At 35.2% G+C, this 22500-nt stretch overlaps 2 protein-coding genes across 3 annotated transcripts in view; one reads left to right on the forward strand and one right to left on the reverse strand.

Annotated features, from left to right (window-relative positions):
* The window catches only part of LOC125650901 (uncharacterized), an 18055-nt gene extending 11708 nt beyond the window's left edge, over positions 1 to 6347 (forward strand). Inside the window, exons 5-6 of the mRNA XM_048879479.2 lie at positions 46 to 737; positions 2470 to 6347. Of these exons, the coding sequence (XP_048735436.2) occupies positions 46 to 737; positions 2470 to 4930 (3153 nt within the window). The 3' untranslated portion in view covers positions 4931 to 6347. The remainder of the gene's footprint in view (positions 1 to 45; positions 738 to 2469) is intronic.
* A 2946-nt stretch (positions 6348 to 9293) lies between these two features.
* The window catches only part of LOC125650927 (NEDD4-binding protein 1-like), a 20052-nt gene continuing 6845 nt past the window's right edge, over positions 9294 to 22500 (reverse strand). For both annotated transcript variants that reach the window (XM_048879501.2, XM_048879510.2), the window contains exons 2-6: positions 19198 to 20945; positions 18798 to 19034; positions 16967 to 17074; positions 14666 to 14776; positions 9294 to 11086 (exon numbers count right to left, since the gene is read on the reverse strand). In XM_048879501.2, coding sequence (XP_048735458.2) covers positions 10678 to 11086; positions 14666 to 14776; positions 16967 to 17074; positions 18798 to 19034; positions 19198 to 20945 — 2613 coding nt within the window. In that variant the 3' untranslated portion in view covers positions 9294 to 10677. The remainder of the gene's footprint in view (positions 11087 to 14665; positions 14777 to 16966; positions 17075 to 18797; positions 19035 to 19197; positions 20946 to 22500) is intronic.

Raw genomic sequence — 22500 nt, forward strand, 5'->3', positions numbered from 1 at the left:
GATGAAATGACTAAGATGTTAATGATATTGATATCTATGACACAGGATGAAATGACTAAGATGTTGGTTGGGGAAGGAATGGAAGAATCAGAGGTCAGGGAAATTTTAGACACAGTGTGGTTGGAGGGAAATGCAGGAAATCCAGAGGAAATGAAAAAGCTTGGAGACTTAGAGACCCTCTTTAAAATCCTTAAGAAAAACAATGTGAAAATTGCTCTCATTACTTCTGACAATCGAAAAGGTACAAATGCTTCTCTAGAGGAACTAGGACTAACGGAGTATTTTGAACACGTCATATGTGGAGATGATCCTGGTACAGAACCAAAACCTGCTCCACACAATGCCCTGCAAATCTGCAAGAAATTAGGCATCGATCCATCAGATGCAGTAATGGTGGGGGATACTAAAACAGACATGCTTCTGGGAAAGTCTGCCAAGCTGGGATGGAGTGTGGGAGTTCTTAGTGGGGTGGGCCAGACGGGGGATTTACTGCCTCATGCGGATCATGTGGTCAATGATATTGAAGATATTTTACCTCTGATTTTACCCTTGGAGGAATGGAAGAGCTGTTATGCATATTCCCCATTAGAAAGGATTTTGGTGGATTCTACTAAACATGATACTCCTATAACCGTCACCAAGAAAGTACCGACAGATTTGGTGATTTTTGATCTTCATGGAACGCTCATCTGTATTCATAGGAAATATCCAAAATTTGTGGAATTTCTCTGCTCAAGGTGATTATGATAGTTTAAAAAAATATCTTGTACGCGAAATAAAAATTTGAAAGGTAATTTGCATACATGTATTAATATTCTTGTACAAGAGATTTGCATCATTATTGTTTCCCCAGCAAACAAATGTAGACATTTTTCATTTAATTTGTAGATTATCTTTGGCATGATTGATTTAATTTCCCCCAAATTTTTAAAAATATATATATATATACCATGTAACCTATGCACTTAGCATTTTCAGATTGACTTGTTCAGTTTTTAGACAGTTATCATGGTTATGGCTATTTCAAGATTTATAAGCTTATCTGAGCTGAAAGCTTTTCTGATCAGAAATTGTGCATTATTTGTCTGTAAAATTGTAACATTTTCAACATTTCAAGAATCATGTGGCATAAAGCATCTTTTAAAGAAGGGGATTCAAATTTTTTCTAATGAAGTACCTAACCTCTTTTCAAAGGTATATAATTAGGCATATTAGAAATAGGATGGGATTTTAACTCACCTGAGCTGAAAGATCAAGTGAGCTTTGTCCGTCGTCTGTCTGTAAACTTTTCACATTTTCGACTTCTCCAGAACCACTGGGCCAATTTCAACCAAACTTGGCAAAAAGCATCCTTGGGTGAAGCGCTTTCAAGCTTGTTCAAATGAAGGGCCATGCCCCCTTCAAAGGGGAGATAATCACAAAAATGCAAAAATAGGGTGGAGTCATTTAAAAATCTTCTTCTCAAGAACCACTGGACCAGAAGAGCTGAAATTTACATGAAAACTTCCAGACATAGTGCAGATTCAAGTTTGTTAAAATCATGGCCCCCGGGGTTTGGATGGGGCCACAATAGGGGATCAAAGTTTTATATACAAATATATAGGGAAAATCTTTAAAATCTTCTCAAAAACTACTGGGCCAGGAAAGTGAAAATTTACATGAAAGCTTTCTGACATAGTGCAGATTCAAGTTTGTTAAAGTCATGACTCCCGGGATTAAGATGAGGCGACAATAAGGAATCAAAGTTTTACATACAAATATATAGGGAAAATCTTGAAAAATCTTCTTCTCAAGAACCACTGAGTCAGAAAAACTGAGATTTACATGAAAGCTTCCTGACATAGTGCAGATTCAAGTTTGTGAAATTCATGACCCCTAGGGTTAGGATGGGGCCACAGTGGGAGATCAAAATTTTACATAACTAATAAATAGAAAAAATCTTTAAAAAAATTCTCTTTAAGAACCATTAGGTTAAAGAAATTTACTTTTGCACAAAAGCTTCCTGACATAGTGCAGATTGAATTTTTTAAAAATCATGGTCTCCAGGGGTAAGATGGGGCCACAGTAGGGATCAAACTTTTACATACAAATATATAGGGAAAATCATTAAAAATCTTCTTAAAAATCACTGGCCAAGGAAGTTTACATTTACATGAAAGCTTCATGACATAGTGCAGATTCAATTTTGTAACAATCATGGCCTCCAGGAGTAGGTTGGGGCCACAATAGGGATCAAAGTTTTACATGTGAATAGGAAAAATCTTTGAATATGAGCCAAGGTGACTCGTGTGAACGATGTGGTCCATGGGCCTCTTTTTTGAATATGAACTGCTTTAAATGTGTCTCATAGGGGGTATAGGTCTCATTAGGATAGATTTATTTCTATGAATTGCATATTTCGATAAAATGCATAAATCAAATCTTCAACATTAGATTTCTGTGTTTTAAAGATTTTATTTATTTGCATAGATTGGAGCAGATGACTGGATTAAACCTGTCAGAAAAAGTAAACAAATTGTTGGGCTTGAATGAAGATGCAACTCGAGTGATGCATGGTGTCTTGTCAGAAGGCACAATTTCAGATGCCAAAGGAGCTGTAGTGGGGGCCTTAAGACAAGAAGGAATATTCTTCCAGGAAGCAGTTATGATTGTTAACCAGATATGGAAGGAAGCCGACTTCATACTGCAATCTCAGCCAACACCACTGTGTTCTGATATCAAGGGGATGTTTCAAGAACTAAAGCGAAATGGAATCAAAATTGCTATTAATACTGCAGAACCGAGGGAATTTGTCATTTCAGACCTGATGAATTTGGGGTTAATTGAATACACTGACATGTTGATGTGTGGAGATGATCCAATTTCTCAGCCTCGTCCTTCTGCGCATAATGCTTTGTTGATATGTGATGAACTGAAAGTAAGTCCATCTAAAACTGTAGTTGTTGGAGATTCAGTGGGGGATCTTCAGATGGGACAGTCAGCTTTTGTCATGCAAAAAATTGGAGTTTTATCCGGTGTAGGCTCAGAAGAACAGTTGAAGCTATTTGCAGACCATGTTGTTTCTAGCATAGGAAATATTTCCAATATCATTCTTCAAAAAGGAAATTCTGCAAAGACTGAGTCAACACAAAAAACTCAGGAGTCAGGTAGGAAAATATTTGCCAGAAGCTTTTCATCTTCATCTTCTGCATCTTCCTTGCATCTGCCTCATAGACATTTTAGCACATCAAGTCATCGCTTGGTACATATAGCTACAGACCAAGAAAAATATGATTACATCATTGTTGGTGCTGGTTCTGCAGGTTGCACACTAGCAAATCGTCTGAGTGCCGACTCTACTAAAAGAGTTCTGCTTCTTGAGGCCGGGCCTAGGGACTTGTGGCGTTGGGATTCATGGAAGATATACATGCCGGCTGCTTTAATGTATAATTTATGTGATGACAAGTACAATTGGTATTACCATACTGAACCAGAGAAGGGCATGAATAACCGCATTATGTATTGGCCCAGAGGGCGAGTTTGGGGAGGGTCTTCAGCCCTCAATGCAATGGTCTATATTCGAGGCCATGCCTTAGACTATGATAGGTGGGAGAAGGAAGGAGCTAAGGGCTGGTCGTATGCCGACTGTCTACCATACTTTCGTAAAGCCCAGTGCCATGAATTAGGAGCGGATGACTACAGAGGTGGTGAAGGCCCACTGCAAGTATCCAGGGGAAAGACTAATAATCCATTGTTTCAAGCATTTATAGATGCAGGAGTACAATCGGGGTATCCATACACAGATGATATGAATGGCTACCAGCAAGAAGGATTTGGATGGATGGACATGACAATTGGAAAAGGCAAGAGATGCAGTGCTGCAGCGGGCTATCTACATCCCATTATCAAAGAAAGAACAAACTTGTCAACACAGAACAATGCTCTTACAAAACGAATTATATTTGATGGGAAGAGGGCAATAGGAGTAGAATATGAAAGTAACTCCAATATCAAGACTGTATATGGAGAAGAAATCATACTCAGTGGTGGTGCAATCAATTCCCCACAGCTGCTCATGCTTTCAGGAGTTGGAAATGCAGAAGATCTGAAGAAATTGGATATTCCCATTGTTCAGCATCTTCCAGGAGTGGGTGAAAACCTGCAGGATCACTTGGAGGTGTACGTTCAACAAGAATGCAAACAACCCATTACACTTTATAAAGCACAGTGGAAATTTCCTCATGTGATGATTAAAATAGGTCTGGAGTGGTTCCTTAGGCAAACAGGGGATGGGGCTACTGCTCACTTGGAAGCAGGAGGATTCATACGCAGTGAGGCGGGAGTTGAACATCCAAATATTCAGTACCATTTCCTTCCCTCGACTGTCAATGATCATGGAAGGAAAGCAGGAGATAGACATGCCTACCAAGCTCATGTTGGTCCAATGCGTCCCACGAGCAGAGGATACATTAAGCTTAAATCCAGAGATCCCAAAGAACACCCTCGATTAGTTGCAAACTATCTAACAACTGAATTTGATATACGTGAAATGAGAGACAGCATTAAGCTAACAAGAGAAATTTTTCAGCAGAAAGCATTTGATCCCTACAGAGGTCCTGAGATAGCTCCAGGGGACGGTGTCCAGACTGATCAGCAGATAGACGAGTATAATCGAAATATGGCCGACAGTGCATATCATCCTTCCTGCACTTGCAAGATGGGATCAGAGACGGATAACATGGCTGTTGTCGATTCTAGGACACGTGTGTATGGTATAGAAGGCCTACGGGTTGTTGATGCTTCTATTATGCCAAGTGTTGTCAGTGGAAACTTGAATGGACCCACAATTATGATTGCTGAAAAAGCAGCGGACATCATCCTTGGAAATCCACCCCTCCCTCACTCAAATGCACCTGTCTATAAACCCAAAACTCTCAATACACAACGTTAAAAAGTCTCCCATCCTCGAATACATGTGGTGTAAAAATGCTTTAGCCAGTGTTTCTTATGTTTTTGTTCATTTCTAGTTTTACTATCATTGTTTACCTACAAAAGTAACAAATCAAATGTGTTTAATGCATGTATTTACGGTACATGTGTATATAAGGTTCATTTAATGGTACTATTTTCCATTTTCTGTCAGATTTTTTTGTTTTAATGATTAGGTTGATGTACTGATATTTACCTATTACTATAAAATTCATATAGCAGGCTTCTATTTTTCAGATACTTGATAGGAAAACTTGTGTCTGGGCATCATTTTCTGAAAATTTTGCTGAAAAGACACCATCTCTCTTTGTGGGTGACAGAACACCAAATATTAATTCCACTCCCACTGCATTTGTGAAGCTGCATGATTTATTTTGTAGATCAAATTTTGTCCATTGAATTTTATTGATAAACATCCTCTTCATAACCATTTCAAACTCTTTCAATGAAACTTATTACTGTTTTATAACAAAGAGTCCTTGGGCAAATATGAATGAAAGTACAGATTGTCAATTAATATGCAAGTATACACATGTAATGTATAAACTTTTGGGACCACAAAAATAAGGTTTACAATTTTACATTGGAATACTTGGGAAATTTCTTTTGAAAAAAACTAGTATACATTTTGTCATATCAATTTGTGAGAAAATGTATCCTTATGCAGTACAATATATATTTGGTAAGCAATATTGTCGATCATTTGTTAATCATTACATTTTCCCCTGTATCCTTTTAAAGGGTAATAAGAGAGGTATTATTTCAGAGACTATGTATTTTGATTATACGAGAATTATTCACATTCAAAATGTTGTAGGAAAGTATAAACATGCATATTGCAATGAAATTTCATTTGTTTTATTTTTTTTTTCATTTGGTTTAAGTTTGGTTGTAGTAGATGATGACAGTAAATTGATTGAAACTGTACCATGATAATTTACTATAGGGTCTTGGCTGTTCAAGTAAGTTTTGTGTACAAGTCAATTTTTTTTATAGAGTGTGTGCTGAATGTTGACATTCAGTAAAGAATGGTTGAATTATTCATGCATATATTTTGTGTTATTTGTTAATGTTTAAGAGAATATTATTTGCAGATTGCAAAATATGGCACTTGCATTTGCAGTTCTCTGTTACCACTACAGGGTAATTTACTCTCAGTAGTTTATGTTATACAAAAATTGTGTTGTTTTGTATCAATCTAATTAAAATTCGATCTTTTCTAATCGCTGGAAAAGCATAGAGTATCAGATTAGAGAAGATCGGATTTGAATTAAATTGGTTTTGTATTATTTAGCAGACCTCTGGATTGATCATAGATATTTTTAATGAAATGTGATATGTTTCATTGGTTGACCAATAAATTGTTTTATTTAAAGAAATCGGAGTGCATTTCTCTATAACTCTATTGGTCAAAGACTAGAAGAGCTCATGCATAGGGAAGTTATTCCTCCGTACATATGTAAAGAATCGTTTCAAATTCATCTCCTACAATTTTCTTCAGATTTTGATTAAAGTTGACACAAAGAAAGACACCAATAGGATACACAATTCTGTGTATTATTTAAATTTTATGAATAGCTATATTAAGAGAATTCATAATTCTTTTTAAAATACATCTTCCTTGTTTTTCATCAGATTGAAATACAAGAGGCCCATGGCCATATTGCTCACTTGAGCAGCAGTTCTTAGCAACACACAACCTTGAGGAAAACAATGATTATACCAGCACCTTGGTTCAGAAATTTTCCCCCAAAGGTAACCACTAAAAATCATTATTTAATTATCTCCCCTTGAAGAGGGGTATGGCCCCTCATTTGAAGAAACTTGTGCTAAGGATGCTTTATGCCAAGTTTGGTTGAAATTGGTCAAGTGGTTCTGGAGAAGAATTTTAGAGGTTTTCCCTATATATTTGCATGTAAAACTCTGATCAGCCATTGTGACCCCATCCTACTCCCTGGAGGCCATGGTTTTAACAAACTTGAATCTGTACTATGTAAGGAAGCTTTCATGTAAATTTGTACTTTTCTGGCACAGTGGTTCTTTTGAGAAGACTTTTAAATGACCCCACCCCATTTTTTGCCTTTTTGTGATTATCTCCCCCTTGTAAGGGGAATGGTCCTTCATTTGAACAAAGTTGAATCCCCTTCTATTAGATAGGCCATATAGGAGAATAAATGGATCCTCGCATCCTGATAATATGCACATTTTACATATGGCAATGAAGCATTGAACAAAGTTTCAAGTTTATCTGATAAGCTATATACATGTAGGAGAAGCGTTCACAAGATTTTGTGATGGGCGGACGGACAGAAAGAACAAAAATAATACTCAACGTCTCCCCCTGGAAGAGGGGAAACATAATTTTCTGTTCTGAATATCTAAATTCTAATATTCAGCAACAGTATAAAACAAGATGTGTTCTTAAGGAGGAATGCTACACCAGAAAAATTTGATATGGATGAAAAGTGGAGGATTTGTACAGCAATATTTTGAAATTGAAATCTTTCAAATTTACTTTTAGTTAAAAATATTGCAGTTTTAATAGAAAGCAATCTGAAAAAAAAATTAAAACCCCTGCTGAACTTGAACCCACGATCTGCAGTCGACCTATCTAATTAAAATCAGATCCTAGAATACGCTCACAATCGCTACAATAGAGTATACGACGCAGATCTAAGAAGTCTGATTTTAATTAGATTGGCAGTCGACGTGCTAACCTACTGAGCTACTTAGCAAGGCAATTAAATCTGAAAGAACTAGACTAATATTGCTGAAATTCATATTTTCATTTGACATGTGTAAAATGGAAGTCAGTCATTATGATGTAGAGTTCCTCCTTAAAACTTCAATGCCCCCAAAAGTGTCTACTGATGAAAGGCTTTACATAATATAATACATAACATTAACACGATACAACTAATCTGGACCTATCCTATAGTCAAAACCCTGGGGTTGCGAAGTTCACTATTTCAGTATATTCTCTTCTGCTTTTCGTAAATATGCATTTAGTTTTTATAATGTTATGTATCAGTAGACTTAAAGAAATCTTTCAAATGATAAAGAAAATATTCACTAAACATGTAATTATTTTGGCCTCACCTAGGAACCAAAACTCTTACTCCCTGGGATCATGAAATTTCCATTTTGGTGAAGGACTACCTACTCCTTCTAAATATATATTTAGTAACAATTTAATATCAATAACATTAAGAAGATTTAAATATTTTACACATGTACACTAAATATACAAAGTTTGCCCCTGGTCTGGAGTCGGATACTTTTCCAAGGGGATCCTGAAATTACAATTTTAATAAAGGCCTTTCTGCTCTACACCACTATGCATTTAGCTTTTCTTAAAGGTATGTGGTGGTAGAGAAGATTTTTGAATATTGGTCAATTTTTGCCCTGCCCCTAAGTGTGCAGGAGTCCCAAATATCAGGTTCCACTAAAGGGCAGAGAACTCATACAAAAAATTTACCAGGTTGAAATCAATGATGTTGAATTTACCTGGATGGTTGAAACCAAAATTATTTTTATGAGAAAACATTTTGGGAATGTTTTTAGCTAAATTTATTTGAAAATCATTTCAGTTGACACTTTTAATCACTCACCATTTTAATTCCACCCCGATACCAAAACCCTTACAATTGGGATTACGATATTGGTTAATGACTATCTGCTTATTCTAAATATCCATTTAGTTTCAATTTAGTATCAATAGCACTAAAGAAGATGCTATTTAAATTACAATTTATGTCACCCTTTGTCCCAAAGATGCTTCATACCAAATGTGAAAAATTATCAAGAAGTTATGTTCAATTGTTAATGCATGACGGATGCTAACCAATTGAAATAGGTCACTCGAGTTCACTCAGGTGACATAAAATATGCAATTTTGGATAAAAAACTCAATTTTAAAAAAATTATTTCCATGAGTGAACTCTAGATCTGCAGGTTACTAACCCAATACTTTGATGTGATGCGTCTCTAAGATGAGATGTGATGATAGACAAACAAATCTATTGATACAAAGAATTTCACAAAACATTTAAATCGCCATCTTGCGACATAGTGTCATAAAAAGTATAAGTCTTGGTGTACTTGGCTACCTTCTTTAATATAATTTCAATTATCAAAGTCATGCCAACAGATTACAAGATCAGTTTGTGAAACATAGTACCTCAAAGCTTGGTTCAATAGCGGCAAATGTAACTATGACCTTTCAGGTCACCATGTAAGAAGTTAGCAAGATTAAAGCTGTGCTAAAATGACGGACAGATTGGCCCTAAGACCACTGGTGACGCATATATAAATCATGATAATGCAACATTTAGATATATTTATTGTATATCAAAACCAAACATTGCACATTTTGTTAAGCATACCATAATAAAAAGTATATACAGCGAGACTTTTACAAAATAGCTGGAATGCAAAACATGTCTCAAGCTATTCAAAGTCGATCATGACCAAAGCCTTCAAAATATGTACAACATATGAACTCAACAATTGCATCATATACTAAAAATGTAGTGGGATTATATAATGTGCAAACTATTTGCATTTAGATTCTAGAAATGTTTATATCATAAACTCTTCTTCCCCGAGTCACGGGTTTCTGACATTTATATGAAGCAGAGTGAATGAGAAAGCCTTGACTCAGGAAGATGAACAAGGGTATGACTGAATACTGTATTTATGATAGTTAGATTAGATATCATTGCAATAGGAATAATTAGTCTTCATTTACTATGTTTTGAATGTACAGAATATCTGGGCCTCTCTTCATCTATATAAAGGAGTTAAATCATGTGCTCAACAGAGGAAATGCAATTCCTTTCACTGAAAGTGACCTTGAACTGATCAAGTAAAGCTTAAATGTTAGCAAAATCTAGCTTGTACATTCTTGAGACATTCCTATAAATAACTTTCAACCCCTTTCGTGGCCTTACCACTGCTCCAGGTACAATCAAACATATAAACTTAATTATACACTAAATATCAATTTGCATGTGAATTTGTCAAAATGTGCTCCCTTGTTTTTGAAAAGGAAATTACCACAAAATATTTCGAAAAATCAATTAAGTAAGAATCCTGAACAAACTAACCCATATTATGGCTTTGGCAGTAATGGTTGAAACAACTTGAATTTACACTACATAATAATTCATCACATTGTTCTCTTAAGAATTCTTTAGTGAATTTCTTAACAAACTCAAAACCCCAATCTTAACATGAATCTACCAGTACACTGAATGAGGATGCTTGATTGTTGATAAACTGCAGCCTAAAAGAACAAGAGAATTTGTGAACTGATGTCTCCAACTATAAGTTATATCTACTTGATATATGCTTTTTACAAAGATGAAACATGAAATGACTCTTCTTACAAAGTTCCAGTGCTACATCACAATATAAAAGATGCCATCCAGTTACCTTATATGAGTGGATGACCTTGTCATTAATTTGGTGAGAGAGACTATTTATGTGTAATTTCAAGGATTAAACTCCTATAAATTTGTTTTATTACCATATGATATGTGACAAAGTTGCCCTTTTAAATTAAAACATTGACCTTTGACTTCAATGTTATAAATTTATCAATGCAATAGTCATTTACAATATGTCAGATTAACAGCTGACTAGAAATATTACATGTATCTATTAATTCTATGTACCAGCAACCACACACTCTCACAGACTAACTCCTTATGAAGAGAAAACAGCATTCATCAAATAATTTGACAATTTCTCCAAATCAGTCTCGCAACGATGATTTTGGAGAATTTCACTGATCTTATCTCCGTTCTCTGGAAATATTGCCTTGAGCTGTTCCTCTATCTCCTTTGATTTAGCTTTACTCCGTACAGGTTCAGACTTCTGTGGCTTTGGAGGATTGTTAGATCTTCCTCCTCCTTTTCCTCGCCCTCCCTGTTGAGCTTGATTATTGTCATACTGTCTCTGTGGAGGTGCATGCTGAGGTCTGACCCATGCTTGTAGAGGGGGCCTTTGGTATGCCTGCCCTGATTGTCTGGAGTTAAAATTGTCACACTGCCTTTTCCCAGCATTCCATGCATTAATCTGTGGGTTTCTCTCTTGATAATATGGAACAGTGTGCCTAAAAAAGCAAAATGTGTTTGTGAAATACTGATGTCCCAGTTTGGCCACACTCTAAGGTCAAAACTTTGAAACGAAAAAAAGAAAGGTCTTGTCACAAGGAGTATGGTAACCCTATCACCATCTATTCAAAAGTTATGGCCAAGGTTAAAGTTTTTGTGGGCAAACAGCAAGAGGCCCATGAGCCTCACCTTGGCGCTGCCGTTGTTCAGCTGTTGTGATTTTTCAAAGACTTTTTGTCAATTTTTACTCCCATGAATATTTTGAACCCATATTGTGGCCCCAACCGAACCCCAAAGGATAACAATGTAACTGAAAATGAATTCACAGAACACAAGAGCTGCTTCAACATCAATATGACTAACACGATCTTGCTGTTTTGGATAAGACCAAGGCCACAAGGTCCTAATTCATGGTATGATATAAAAGACCTTGCCATAAGAAATCTATATACAAGCCATAAGAAATCTATATACAAAACATAAAAGCTCTATCTTAAATAATAGTTCAGGAATATTGAATAGATCAGATTTTTACTAAAAGTAGGTCAAACTTCCAGGTCAAAATCACAAGGTCAAACACTAAAGTATAACAAGGTCTTACCATAAAGAACCTATATACAAAATATGAAAGCCCTACCTTAAATAGTTCAGGAAATATTGAATAGGTCAGGGTTTTTTCTCTCAAAAAGTAGGTCAAACTCCAATGTCAAAAGATCAAACATCATTGTGTCACAAGGTCTTGCCATAAAGAGTATAGTTTAGGTCAAACTCTGAGTTCAAGGTCAAAGGATATATGAAATGAAAGGTCTTTGCATTAGAAATTTATATACAAAATATAAAAAATCTACCTTAAATAGTTCAGGAGATATTGAATAGGTCAGATTTTAATTAAAAGTAGGTCAAGGTCACAAGATCACACACCACTACATCACATGAAAGTTCTTGCCATAAAGAATGTATATACAAAATATGAAAGCCCTAGTTTGAATAGTTCAAAAGGTATTTTTAGCATATAACACTTTGATCCCCTAATGTGGCTCCACCCTACCCCAAGGGATCATGATTTGAACAAACTTGAATTTACTCTATATCAGAAAGCTTTCACGTAAATTTCCACTTTTCTGATGCAGTGGTTCTTGGAAGAAGATTGTTAAAAAAAAATTTCCAATATATCTGAATATAAAACTTTGATTCCCATTGTGGTCTCACCCTGTCCCCGGGGACCATGATTTGCACAACTTGGAATTACTACACATCAAGAAGCTTTCATGTAAATTTTCATTTTTCTGGCACATTTGTTTTTGAGAAGAAGATTTTTAAAGATTTTCCCTATATACAATGTATTCATGTGTAAAACATTAATCCACTATTGTGGCCCTATCCTACCTCTGGGGGTCATGATTTTAACAAACTTGAATCTGCACTATGTCAGGAACTTCAACTTTTCTGACCCAATGGTTCTTGAGAAGATTTTTAAAGATTTTCCCTATATATTCACATGTAAAACTTTGATCCCCTATTGTAGCCCCACCCGACGTCAAGGAGCCATGACTTTAACAAACTTGAATCTTCAATATGTCAGGAAGTTTTCATATAAATCTTAACTTTTCTGGCCCAGTGATTCTTGAGAAGATTTTCCCTATATATTTGCATGTAAAACTTTGATCCCTATTGTGGCCCCACTCTACCTCTACAAATTTGAATTTGCACCATTTCTGGCCCAGTGCTTCTTGAAAAGATTTTTAAATGACCCCATCCTATTTTTGCGTTTTCATTATTATCTCCCCCTTTGAAGGGGATCTGGCCCTTCATTTGAATAAACTGAAAGCCCTTTACTAAAGGATGCTTTGTGCTAAGTTTTTTGGAATTTGACCCAGCAGTTCTGGAGAAAAAGGTCAAAAATGTAAAATGTTTACACACAGACAAACGGATACCAGACAAAAAGTGATCAGGAAAAACTCACTACCAGGTGTCAGAGCCAACAAGATATTTTCTTTAAAAAAAACCCCACACAATTGCCCTCAAAAGTGCATGCCAATACTGATGAAGGATTCTACATAATAAAATATTATATGTTATACATGTATTAACACTACATGACTATTTTGGACCCAACTTACAGTCAAAACCCTGGGGTTGCACAATTTAAAATTTTGTTACATCCCTTTCTGCTTTTCTCAGATTTTCACAAGGTTTTGAAACAATCTAAGCAAACTGGTATATTGGTATATATATTATATATACCAGTTTGCTAAGATTGTGTCAAAACCCTGTGGATATTATAGTACATGTATCAGCAAAATTAAATAAGAAATCTTTCAAATGATAGACATTTAAATATCCATTTGTATCAATAGCATTGAAGATGTTATTTAAATGATTTACAAATAAACACTACATGACAAGTATGGTCCTGCCCTGGAGTCAGAACCCCTACCTCAAGGATCATGAAATTTACAATGTTGGTAGAGGTCTTCCAGCTCTAAATGACTGTGCATAGATTTGAGATTTTTAAAAATTGGTAAATTTTTGGCAGGTTTTGCCTCTAAGGCATCAGAGTTGCAGGAGTCCTGGGATTTACAATTCATGTCCCCCTTGTCCCAAAAAACTCTCCTCCTTTGTTTGTCTCAATAAGAAAGCTTTGAAAAAGATTCCCCATCCTCTATATTGTTTGTTTGGTACTAAGAGTCCTAATCCTCTATATTGTTTGTTTTGTACTAAGAGTCCTAATCCTCTATATTGTTTGTTTGGTACTAAGAGTCCTAATCCTCTATATTGTTTGTTTGGTACTAAGAGTCCTAATCCTCTATATTGTTTGTTTTGTACTAAGAGTCCTAATCCTCTATATTGCTTGTTTTGTACATGTACTAAGAGTCCTAATCCTCTATATTGTTTGTTTGGTTCCTAATCCTCTATATTGTTTGTTGGGTACTAAGAGTCCTAATCCTCTATATTGTTTGTTTGGTTCCTAATCCTCTATATTGTTTGTTTGGTTCCTAATTCTCTATATTGTTTGTTTGGTTCCTAATCCTCTATATTGTTTAGTCCTAATCCTCTATATTGTTTGTTGGGTACTAAGAGTCCTAATCCTCTATATTGTTTGGTTCCTAATCCTCTTTATTGTTTAGTCCTAATCCTCTATATTGTTTGTTGGGTACTAAGAGTCCTAATCCTCTATATTGTTTGTTTGGTACTAAAAGTCCTAATCCTCTATATTGTTTGTTTCGTACTTAGAGTCCTAATCCTAATTTTTTTTGTTATTTATTAAATCTGTGTTGTTTGTTGTTTTCAATCCATCCTACTTGGACACAAGCATTAATTGACATGTTTATTCAGTTCTTTTCAGACGTACACCTGCCGTTTTGAGAAAAGTTTATAAATATATGGCGAACTGTATTTGCTTGATACACACATATGACATCATTGTTGTGTTACCCATTTCCAAATCTGTTGCTAATTCTGAGGGTAACACAACAAATTGGTTTATGAATTTTCAGTATTTGATATGAAAGTATGATATAAGTATTATCTTTGCAGGAATAGAACTTTCAGAAATTGAAATTCACATGTTTACAAACCGTTTTCTGTTTTCTGGCATACACAAAAACTGATCTAATGTTGGGCCATTTCTTCCCAAAGGATCAAATGGAGGCATAAAATTATCTCCAACAAATGAAAACAGCAGAAGTCTACAATATACAAAATTGAAAAGTGTGATAAATTGCTTGATTCCTTCACAGTAATTATAACTACATGTATATTGTTGAAGATTTGCATCTTATGACACACACATATTACAGCTGCAAGCATTTGAATGGTATGACATACATGTATTATCAAAAAATATTTGTATAGAAAGAAAACAATCATGTAACATTTTCCTAAATTTTATCGACAAACTGCAAACTAACAAGTACATTGCCCGGTTGTTTTTGATAATAAAGCGGAAGCAGTCCACAAGACGTTCAGATCACCAGTAGCCATTGTGGGTCTAATGATACTAAAGTAAATATTGTCATAAACTTAATCACCTCAGCTGGGCAATAAATGCATAGCAGGTAATCCTATATTATATAGATCAACATTCACTTATAAACCAATTACAAAAATACTTTCAAAACAAACTTTTTTTTCTATATTTACGAAAATCACAAAAATTAGAATTTACATAGATGATAAAACGAAAGGGACACACAATGTATACATGTATTTATATAGAAGATAAAACAGATACTCACACAATGTATACATGTATTTACATAGAAGATAAAACAGATACTCACACAATGTATACATGTATTTACATAGAAGATAAAACAGATACTCACACAATGTATACATGTATTTACATAGAAGATGAAACAAGAAGCCCATTGGCCTTAACGGTCAACTAAGTAATAATCCTGTTTGTATATGGGAGTGTCAATGGTGGAATGAATGCATCATCAAATGGAATGGGCTTCAGATTTTGTGGTCAATCATTACACATCACCAGATCATAAGTTTGAGCTTCCAATGTCTCTTTATTACAAAGTTGTTGCCTGCATACAAAGTTGGAGAGATGAACAAAAGGTAGAATCACATGAAGATATTCATGGTGATTCCTCTATAACATCTTTTATAATTTGATGGCAGTAGCTACTGCTGTGAACGTAATTTGTATGCTACATGTTCTGGTATAAAAGATTTTTTTTTAAAAAATGCATTGGTTTTTTTTCTTTCTCACTAGATAAGTCATATAGAGGTCATGAAGGTATCCGACACATCGTATCATGGTGATACACTCATGTGTCAAATATGGTATGCCTATGTCAAAGAACAAAGAAGTTATGGCCCGGACACGAATCCATTGTAAAAAACCTTTAATTTTGACCTTGAGGTCAAGGTCATATAGAGGTCATGAAGATACTCGACACATCGTCTCATGGTGATCCACCTGTGTGCCAAATATGGTATGCCTATGTCAAAGAACAAAGAAGTTATGGCCCGGACACGAATCTGCACAGACAGACAGATGGACAGACAGACAGAGTGATTCCTATATACCCCCGCGAACGAATAAAAATGTTGGTACCCACAGATGTGAAATGTCAAAACTCTATCACTTACAGTTCAAAAGGTATTAGCAATGTCAAAGTTTCAGACAGAATGACAGACAGGACAAAAACAATATGCCCCCCCCCCCCCTAAAAATTTTAAAAGAAATAACACATTGTCACAACATGGGTCAATTATAGAGCTCCATATCCTGATACCAGAACCCTGGATTCAGAGGCTATGAATTTCACAATTTTGATAGAGGCTCACTCCTTTACCATTACTGTGTACTCAGTTTAATGAGTCAATAAGAAATTTTAAAAGAAGTAAGCCATTATTACTACATGTGCCATAAAACCCCACCTGATGGGTCTATGTCAGACTCGGAATAACTTGGAAATGTGCCATATTAAAGCCACTGTTCCATACCTAGATGTGGTTAGTTATCCTAAATCAGGCATGACTAAGTGTGAATATTCCAAGTACATTTAGTCCAATGGAAAAGTTATAAACACTTTGGGATTCTTACACTTTGATTGTTTTTGCCTTCGATATCTCTACAAATTGTAATGATAGCCATATCCTCATGAATGCATTGCGAGGGTTAATTTGCTTCAGTAAGTATGCCGGTGTTCGTGCTTCAACTAGTAACTTATGCCTAAGATATCAATCCTGTGGTATGTAAGAAACACTTGATTCCCCCGAATTGAGGTAAACTCTATAATGACAATGACAAGGCTTTCCTCCCCTTTTTTGGATGAGTATTTCAATTTCGGTGGAATGTAACAAATGTTTGACACATACACACCCCTCCCAACAACTCTTTGACAACTCTGCCCTACCTATCTTCAATGATTTTCCTCCAGCTATACTTTTCCCTCATGAGGTCTCTGTACTGGTCGTTGGACACAATAATACCTTCCTCTCGTTCTGCCAGCTCCAAAACAAATCTGCAGTTAAATACAAACTCCTCTATCAGAAAAACCTCTAGGTTTGTATTTTATTAATTTTTTTATTATATACAAATGTAACTACATACAAATGCATTGATATTCCAGGCATTTTACAAATTGTTTGGAAATAAATTAAACAGCTTGAATGTAAATTGATAGTAAATGAATAATATAAAAAGTTGAGAAAAATTCATGAACAAAAAAGTTCTTGAAAATTTTTTTAAAATGGAATTTTCCGTACCATGAATTTTGAAAGACCTGATTGTCCTTCATACACTTATTTATATTTACATACTAATATCTAAATCAACTTAATGCATACTCATACTATATACTACACTACTTGCAGAAACATGATATTCTGGATCCCAGGAATATGACAGTAAAACAAGTCCAATACCAAGCTCAACAAATAACAGACATGTACACAAATCAATTACAAAATGTACACCTCATGTTTAGATATTTCTCTCTACTGAGGAGACAGAAATACTCATTTATACTACAATCAAACAATGTATTCAACAACCTGTATACAGAAGAACCTGATGCTTCTAAGGAAAAAGGTGTTTTTTTTTTAAAATATGCAACTAAATCATTACATCAAAATTCTGGATATTCAAGAAAATCCAGTATAAAGCCAAATGGAGATTAAGGATGTTTCAGTAAGTTTGGTATATTCTATCTACATTTTCAGTTTTTACAACAAATTATATTGCAGTCAATTATACTGTATGAATTTGTATATACATGTATATAAACAAATAAATTGAAAGTTTTATGTACAAAATGTATGTGCATTTGTGTTATTGTCAATTTCATTGAATGGATCTGTACCAAAATAATCTAAAAATCATATATTTTCATACAATGTGCATTAATTAGCAACTGGTCATATTGAAAGTTTAGTTCTAAATCACTCACTTATATAATTATAAACATAAACTTGCATCTCTAATCACAACAAGGTCTTGCACACTAGCTGTAAACAAAGATGGCCAAACTGGTATTGTTTCATAGGCTCTAGTACCGTTTTTGATATACTGAATTATTCAATCATATATATAATGAAATAATAATTAAAATTTTTGAGGTCAGAAATTTAGCTTTCTGGGAAGTTAAATATTCACAGAGTTGGGCTCCAAGAATATTGTACTTCTCAGGTCACTAAATCATCAATCTAACCTACAAATGTCAACAATTGAAAAATGTCAGACATCAGTTTAAACCAGTATTTCTGTGAAATCCTTCCCATACAAAATTGCTTAGCTAATGAAAAAGATGATGATAATGAACAGTATAAAATCTAATAAATCCAACAAACTATACAAATTGAAAAAGGACAAACATGGACCCCGGGAAAACCACAGATGGGATCTGTGCCTAGGAGGAGAGAGCGTTCCCTGTTGAATCGTAAGTACCTAATGTGCACCCTTGTCTTGATTAGGTAAATAAAGAAATCCACCATCAAAATCAGTATGAAAAGAATTTCCTAACAATTTGTATGAAATACATTGGATAACCAATCTTTGCCTATCACTTTCTTTGTAAAAATCAAGAGGCAAACACAATTTGATATTTGTGATTAGATGTGAATGACACTTTCAAATCCAACACATTCTCTATATAAACACTTTCATTAATCTGTGCATGTGATTGTTACATTACATTACTTTAGCAATAGTGATGTAATGAACTATTTCAAAAGATTCATCCCCACCTATCGTCATAAGCTGCTATAAGGCGATTGTTGATTCTCCTTGATGGAGTGAAGACCAAATGTCCTTCTTCTTGCATTTGAACAAGTAGGCGTTGCTCTAGAATGGGGTTCTCTGGACGAGGGTTGTATTTCCTCCACTCTGGGACAAAAGCTGTGATCTTAGTGTGGCCTCTCTGGAGGAAGTAGTTAATTACTATCTTAATACCCCGGCAAGAATATATTTTACCACATCCATGACTGAAAGATATTACAACAATATATGTTACAGTATTAGATTACTCTATTCTAAATAGTCTTTTCAACAAGCAAGAAAGTTTTACCAATCTCCAAGACAATGTCAACACATTGTCACAATTACTTAAAAAATGCAACCATGACAGAATCTTAAAGATGTTCTTACCACATTGCCACATTGCTGCCATCAATCACAACATAACGCAGATTCTTCTGCTGGTTAAAAGGGGGTGCACCAGCTCCTAGTATAGGTGCTGTGACAGAAGGTGGTGGGTTGGGATTTGCTGTATAAAGCCCATTTGGCCCCGTCATACCATCATTTTGTCTCAAGGGTGGGGGAGGTACATCAAAGCGAAATAAAGGCAAATTATTTGCTGCTCTTCCTATGTGCTGAAAATCACCTGGATTCGGAAGACCACCCAGTTTGGATGGTTGATTAAATCTAGAAAATTGCTGATGTGGTTTTTGTACCACTCTCCAAGGCTCATCCCCACCTTTGTCTGAGTCTGTATACTGAAAATCAGCAGAATATGAGGCAACTCTATCACTGGGTGGTTGATCAAATCTTGAAGATCTATCAGTATGTCCATGCTTTGGCTGACTTTGTACCTGAGATCTTGGTTGATTTGAGTTATTTTCTGTCAGAGGGTCAGTAACTGGGAATGTTTCATCTACAATCATACAATCATCACTGTCTGATGCCTGATCCGGTTTGTCATTCCACACAGTCATAACCTGAGTCTCCTCTTCATCATCAGAGCTACAAACAATGGCTGGGTTTTCTTTTGATCCTTCACCAATGAACTTCACTGGATCAGTATTTTTCTTCTTTTTCTTTTTCTTTCTTTTCTTTTTCTGTGGTGATTTTGTCTCTGAAGTGTTCCCAGACTCCTGTTCAAAGGCTGACTTCAACACTTTTTGTCTCTCTACATTTCTTCTTTTTAATTCCTCCACTGACAAATCATCTGTTTCTTCATTAAAGTCCTTTACCAGCTTTTTCTTGTATTCTTTAGGGAGACTCCTTCTTCCATTAACTGGTGTAGAAGATAAGGAAGGCACATTAGGTGGGGGTGGGAAGCTATTTTGAGAAACATCCATTGTTGCCTCTTCAGCTAAATCTTTAGTCTCTGATTCTTTCAACTTTTCCTGTACACTATTCAATATGCCTAGAAACTCTGCTGGTGTTGTTTTATCATCACACAACTGTAATCCTTCTTCTACTTCTGTCTCAGAATATCCAACACTCTTTCCAAAGGACCTGAAATATTTTTCCTCAGGAAATCCACTTACTTTACTTTCAACTGATGCTTTGGGAGAAGATGAAGGAGAAATCTGAGCTGTTGTAAATTTATCAATCAAGTATTTCACACTTTTACCATCTACAGAATCGCTTCCTACTTTGTCTTCATCACTTTCATCGTAAATGGGTAATTTATAAGATGGAGTACCATCTCTGCTGCTTGGAAACAAGTCATTGTCACTTACATCTTCCATGTCAGTCATGCATTTCAAAATTGTCATTTTAATTGAAGGTGATGTTTTCTCAAAGTCAGAAATAGATATGCTGTCTGTACGTTTAGTTGTATTGCACAGCAACCTCTCTAACTGGGAGTCCATTTTGCTAGACCACTTGTTTTTTGCGGCAGATTTTTGAGGCATCTCTGATTTTTCGTCCATTTCTCCATCTGGTTCTGTATCATCAACAACCATTCCTTTACTTTCTAAAGAAGTCATTGCTAAAATAACAGTAAGTTCTGATCCTCCAATCTCCACAATTTTATCATGGACTGTTATGTGTGCACCTGTCTGTATCTCTATATCTTCAAGAGTCTCTTCATCTAACAAATCACTGTTGGAATCCTTTATATGAAGTTTTTGCTTGGACTCAGGGTGACAGACAGCTAAAATATATTCCTATCAATAAAAAGTCAAACAATTATTAAAAAAGAAGTGCTTTGTTCTAATTGAATAAACGTTATAGCTTTTGAACAAGCTCTGTACAAAATTTATACACCAATAAACAACCTATTCTCAATCTGTTACTTGCTTCTCCCATCAATTACTGAATGTAGCTCTAAAACTTTCCTTCATATTTATCTATGAAAAGGGGCATCTAATTAAAAGTCGAATACAACTTTTATTCTCGTGCAAAAAACCAGTCCTTTAATGTCTCTCATATTTGTTGAAGATTACCTCAGTCACAAAAATTATTCACTGCAAACTAGTTTGTCACTGTCAAATCACGAAATAAAATTGTTGCAAATAAAAGTTGGTTGATAGTATGCCCGTGGATCTCTGAATAAATCACTTACTAAATGACGGACAAACTTCTGTCTCAATTCTAACTGGCACAAGATGTATATTGGAATCACTTCCATTCACATGATAAATGAGCAAATCATATTCCAATGTAAATTGGGATCAACATCAATGCTTTACAATTTGCACCTCTCATTGAATGTGAAGCGAATCCCATCATGCCATGGAGTGGGTACATGTGAGCACCATTTTTAAACATATATTGAATAGGAGCAGTAAATAGCAGTCATATACTGCCTTGATGTCCTAATTCCCTTAAAATATGTCAAATATAGTCATTAATTCAACTTTATTCTACACTAGTAAACATTGCACTAAATAATGTCACATACAATCTTACTACATTAATAGTATTGAACCCAGATCATTTGACATGACAATTCAGGACTCTACTGATCCGGCCTAAGAGTTATTCTATCACGGTTATTGCAAAGATCAAAGGAATGCTGCGGTCATTATTTTACGACATACCTTCATACGTAATATTTGATTAAAAGAAAATTGATAAACACCTCATTTGAACTTCATGTTTTACTAATGCAACGATAAAGTAATAAAAATATTTGTCATTCAATATAAATCAATTGTCTGCATTCCGAGGTCTATACGCATGTAAACAAGCATTCAAAATATATCTAGTATACCCTACAATCTCACCTTTTTCCATCAGCTAAAAAGCATGTAGACCTAGTCCATTTTGAAAACTGCCACATCATTAAGTGACCTAATTCATAGCTGTATATGTAAACGATCGACTGTGTATTTCTGAGCAGTAGGCCCCTAGTAGAATAGAAATAAAGTTCTTGCTTTTGTGGATGATGCAGAATAACCGCCTCAGTCTCGAAATGTTGTTTGAAATGTAAAAGCAGCTAATACCTTGGCTTATATTTAACAAGAGGCCCATGGGCCACATCGCTCACCTGAGTCACCTTGGTCCATATCAAAAGACTTTCTATATATATTTGCATGTAAAACCGTAGTCCTTATTATGGCCCCAACCTACCCCTGGAGGCCATAGTTTTTGCAAACTTGAATCTACACTATGTCAGAAAGCTTTCATGTAAATGTGAACTTCTTTGGCCCAATGGTTCACGAGAAGAAGATATTTGAAGATTTTTCCTATATATTTGTATGTAAAACTTTGATCCCC

This window comes from Ostrea edulis, chromosome 1, assembly GCF_947568905.1.
Source record: "Ostrea edulis chromosome 1, xbOstEdul1.1, whole genome shotgun sequence".
NCBI classification, from domain to species: Eukaryota; Metazoa; Mollusca; class Bivalvia; order Ostreida; family Ostreidae; genus Ostrea; species Ostrea edulis.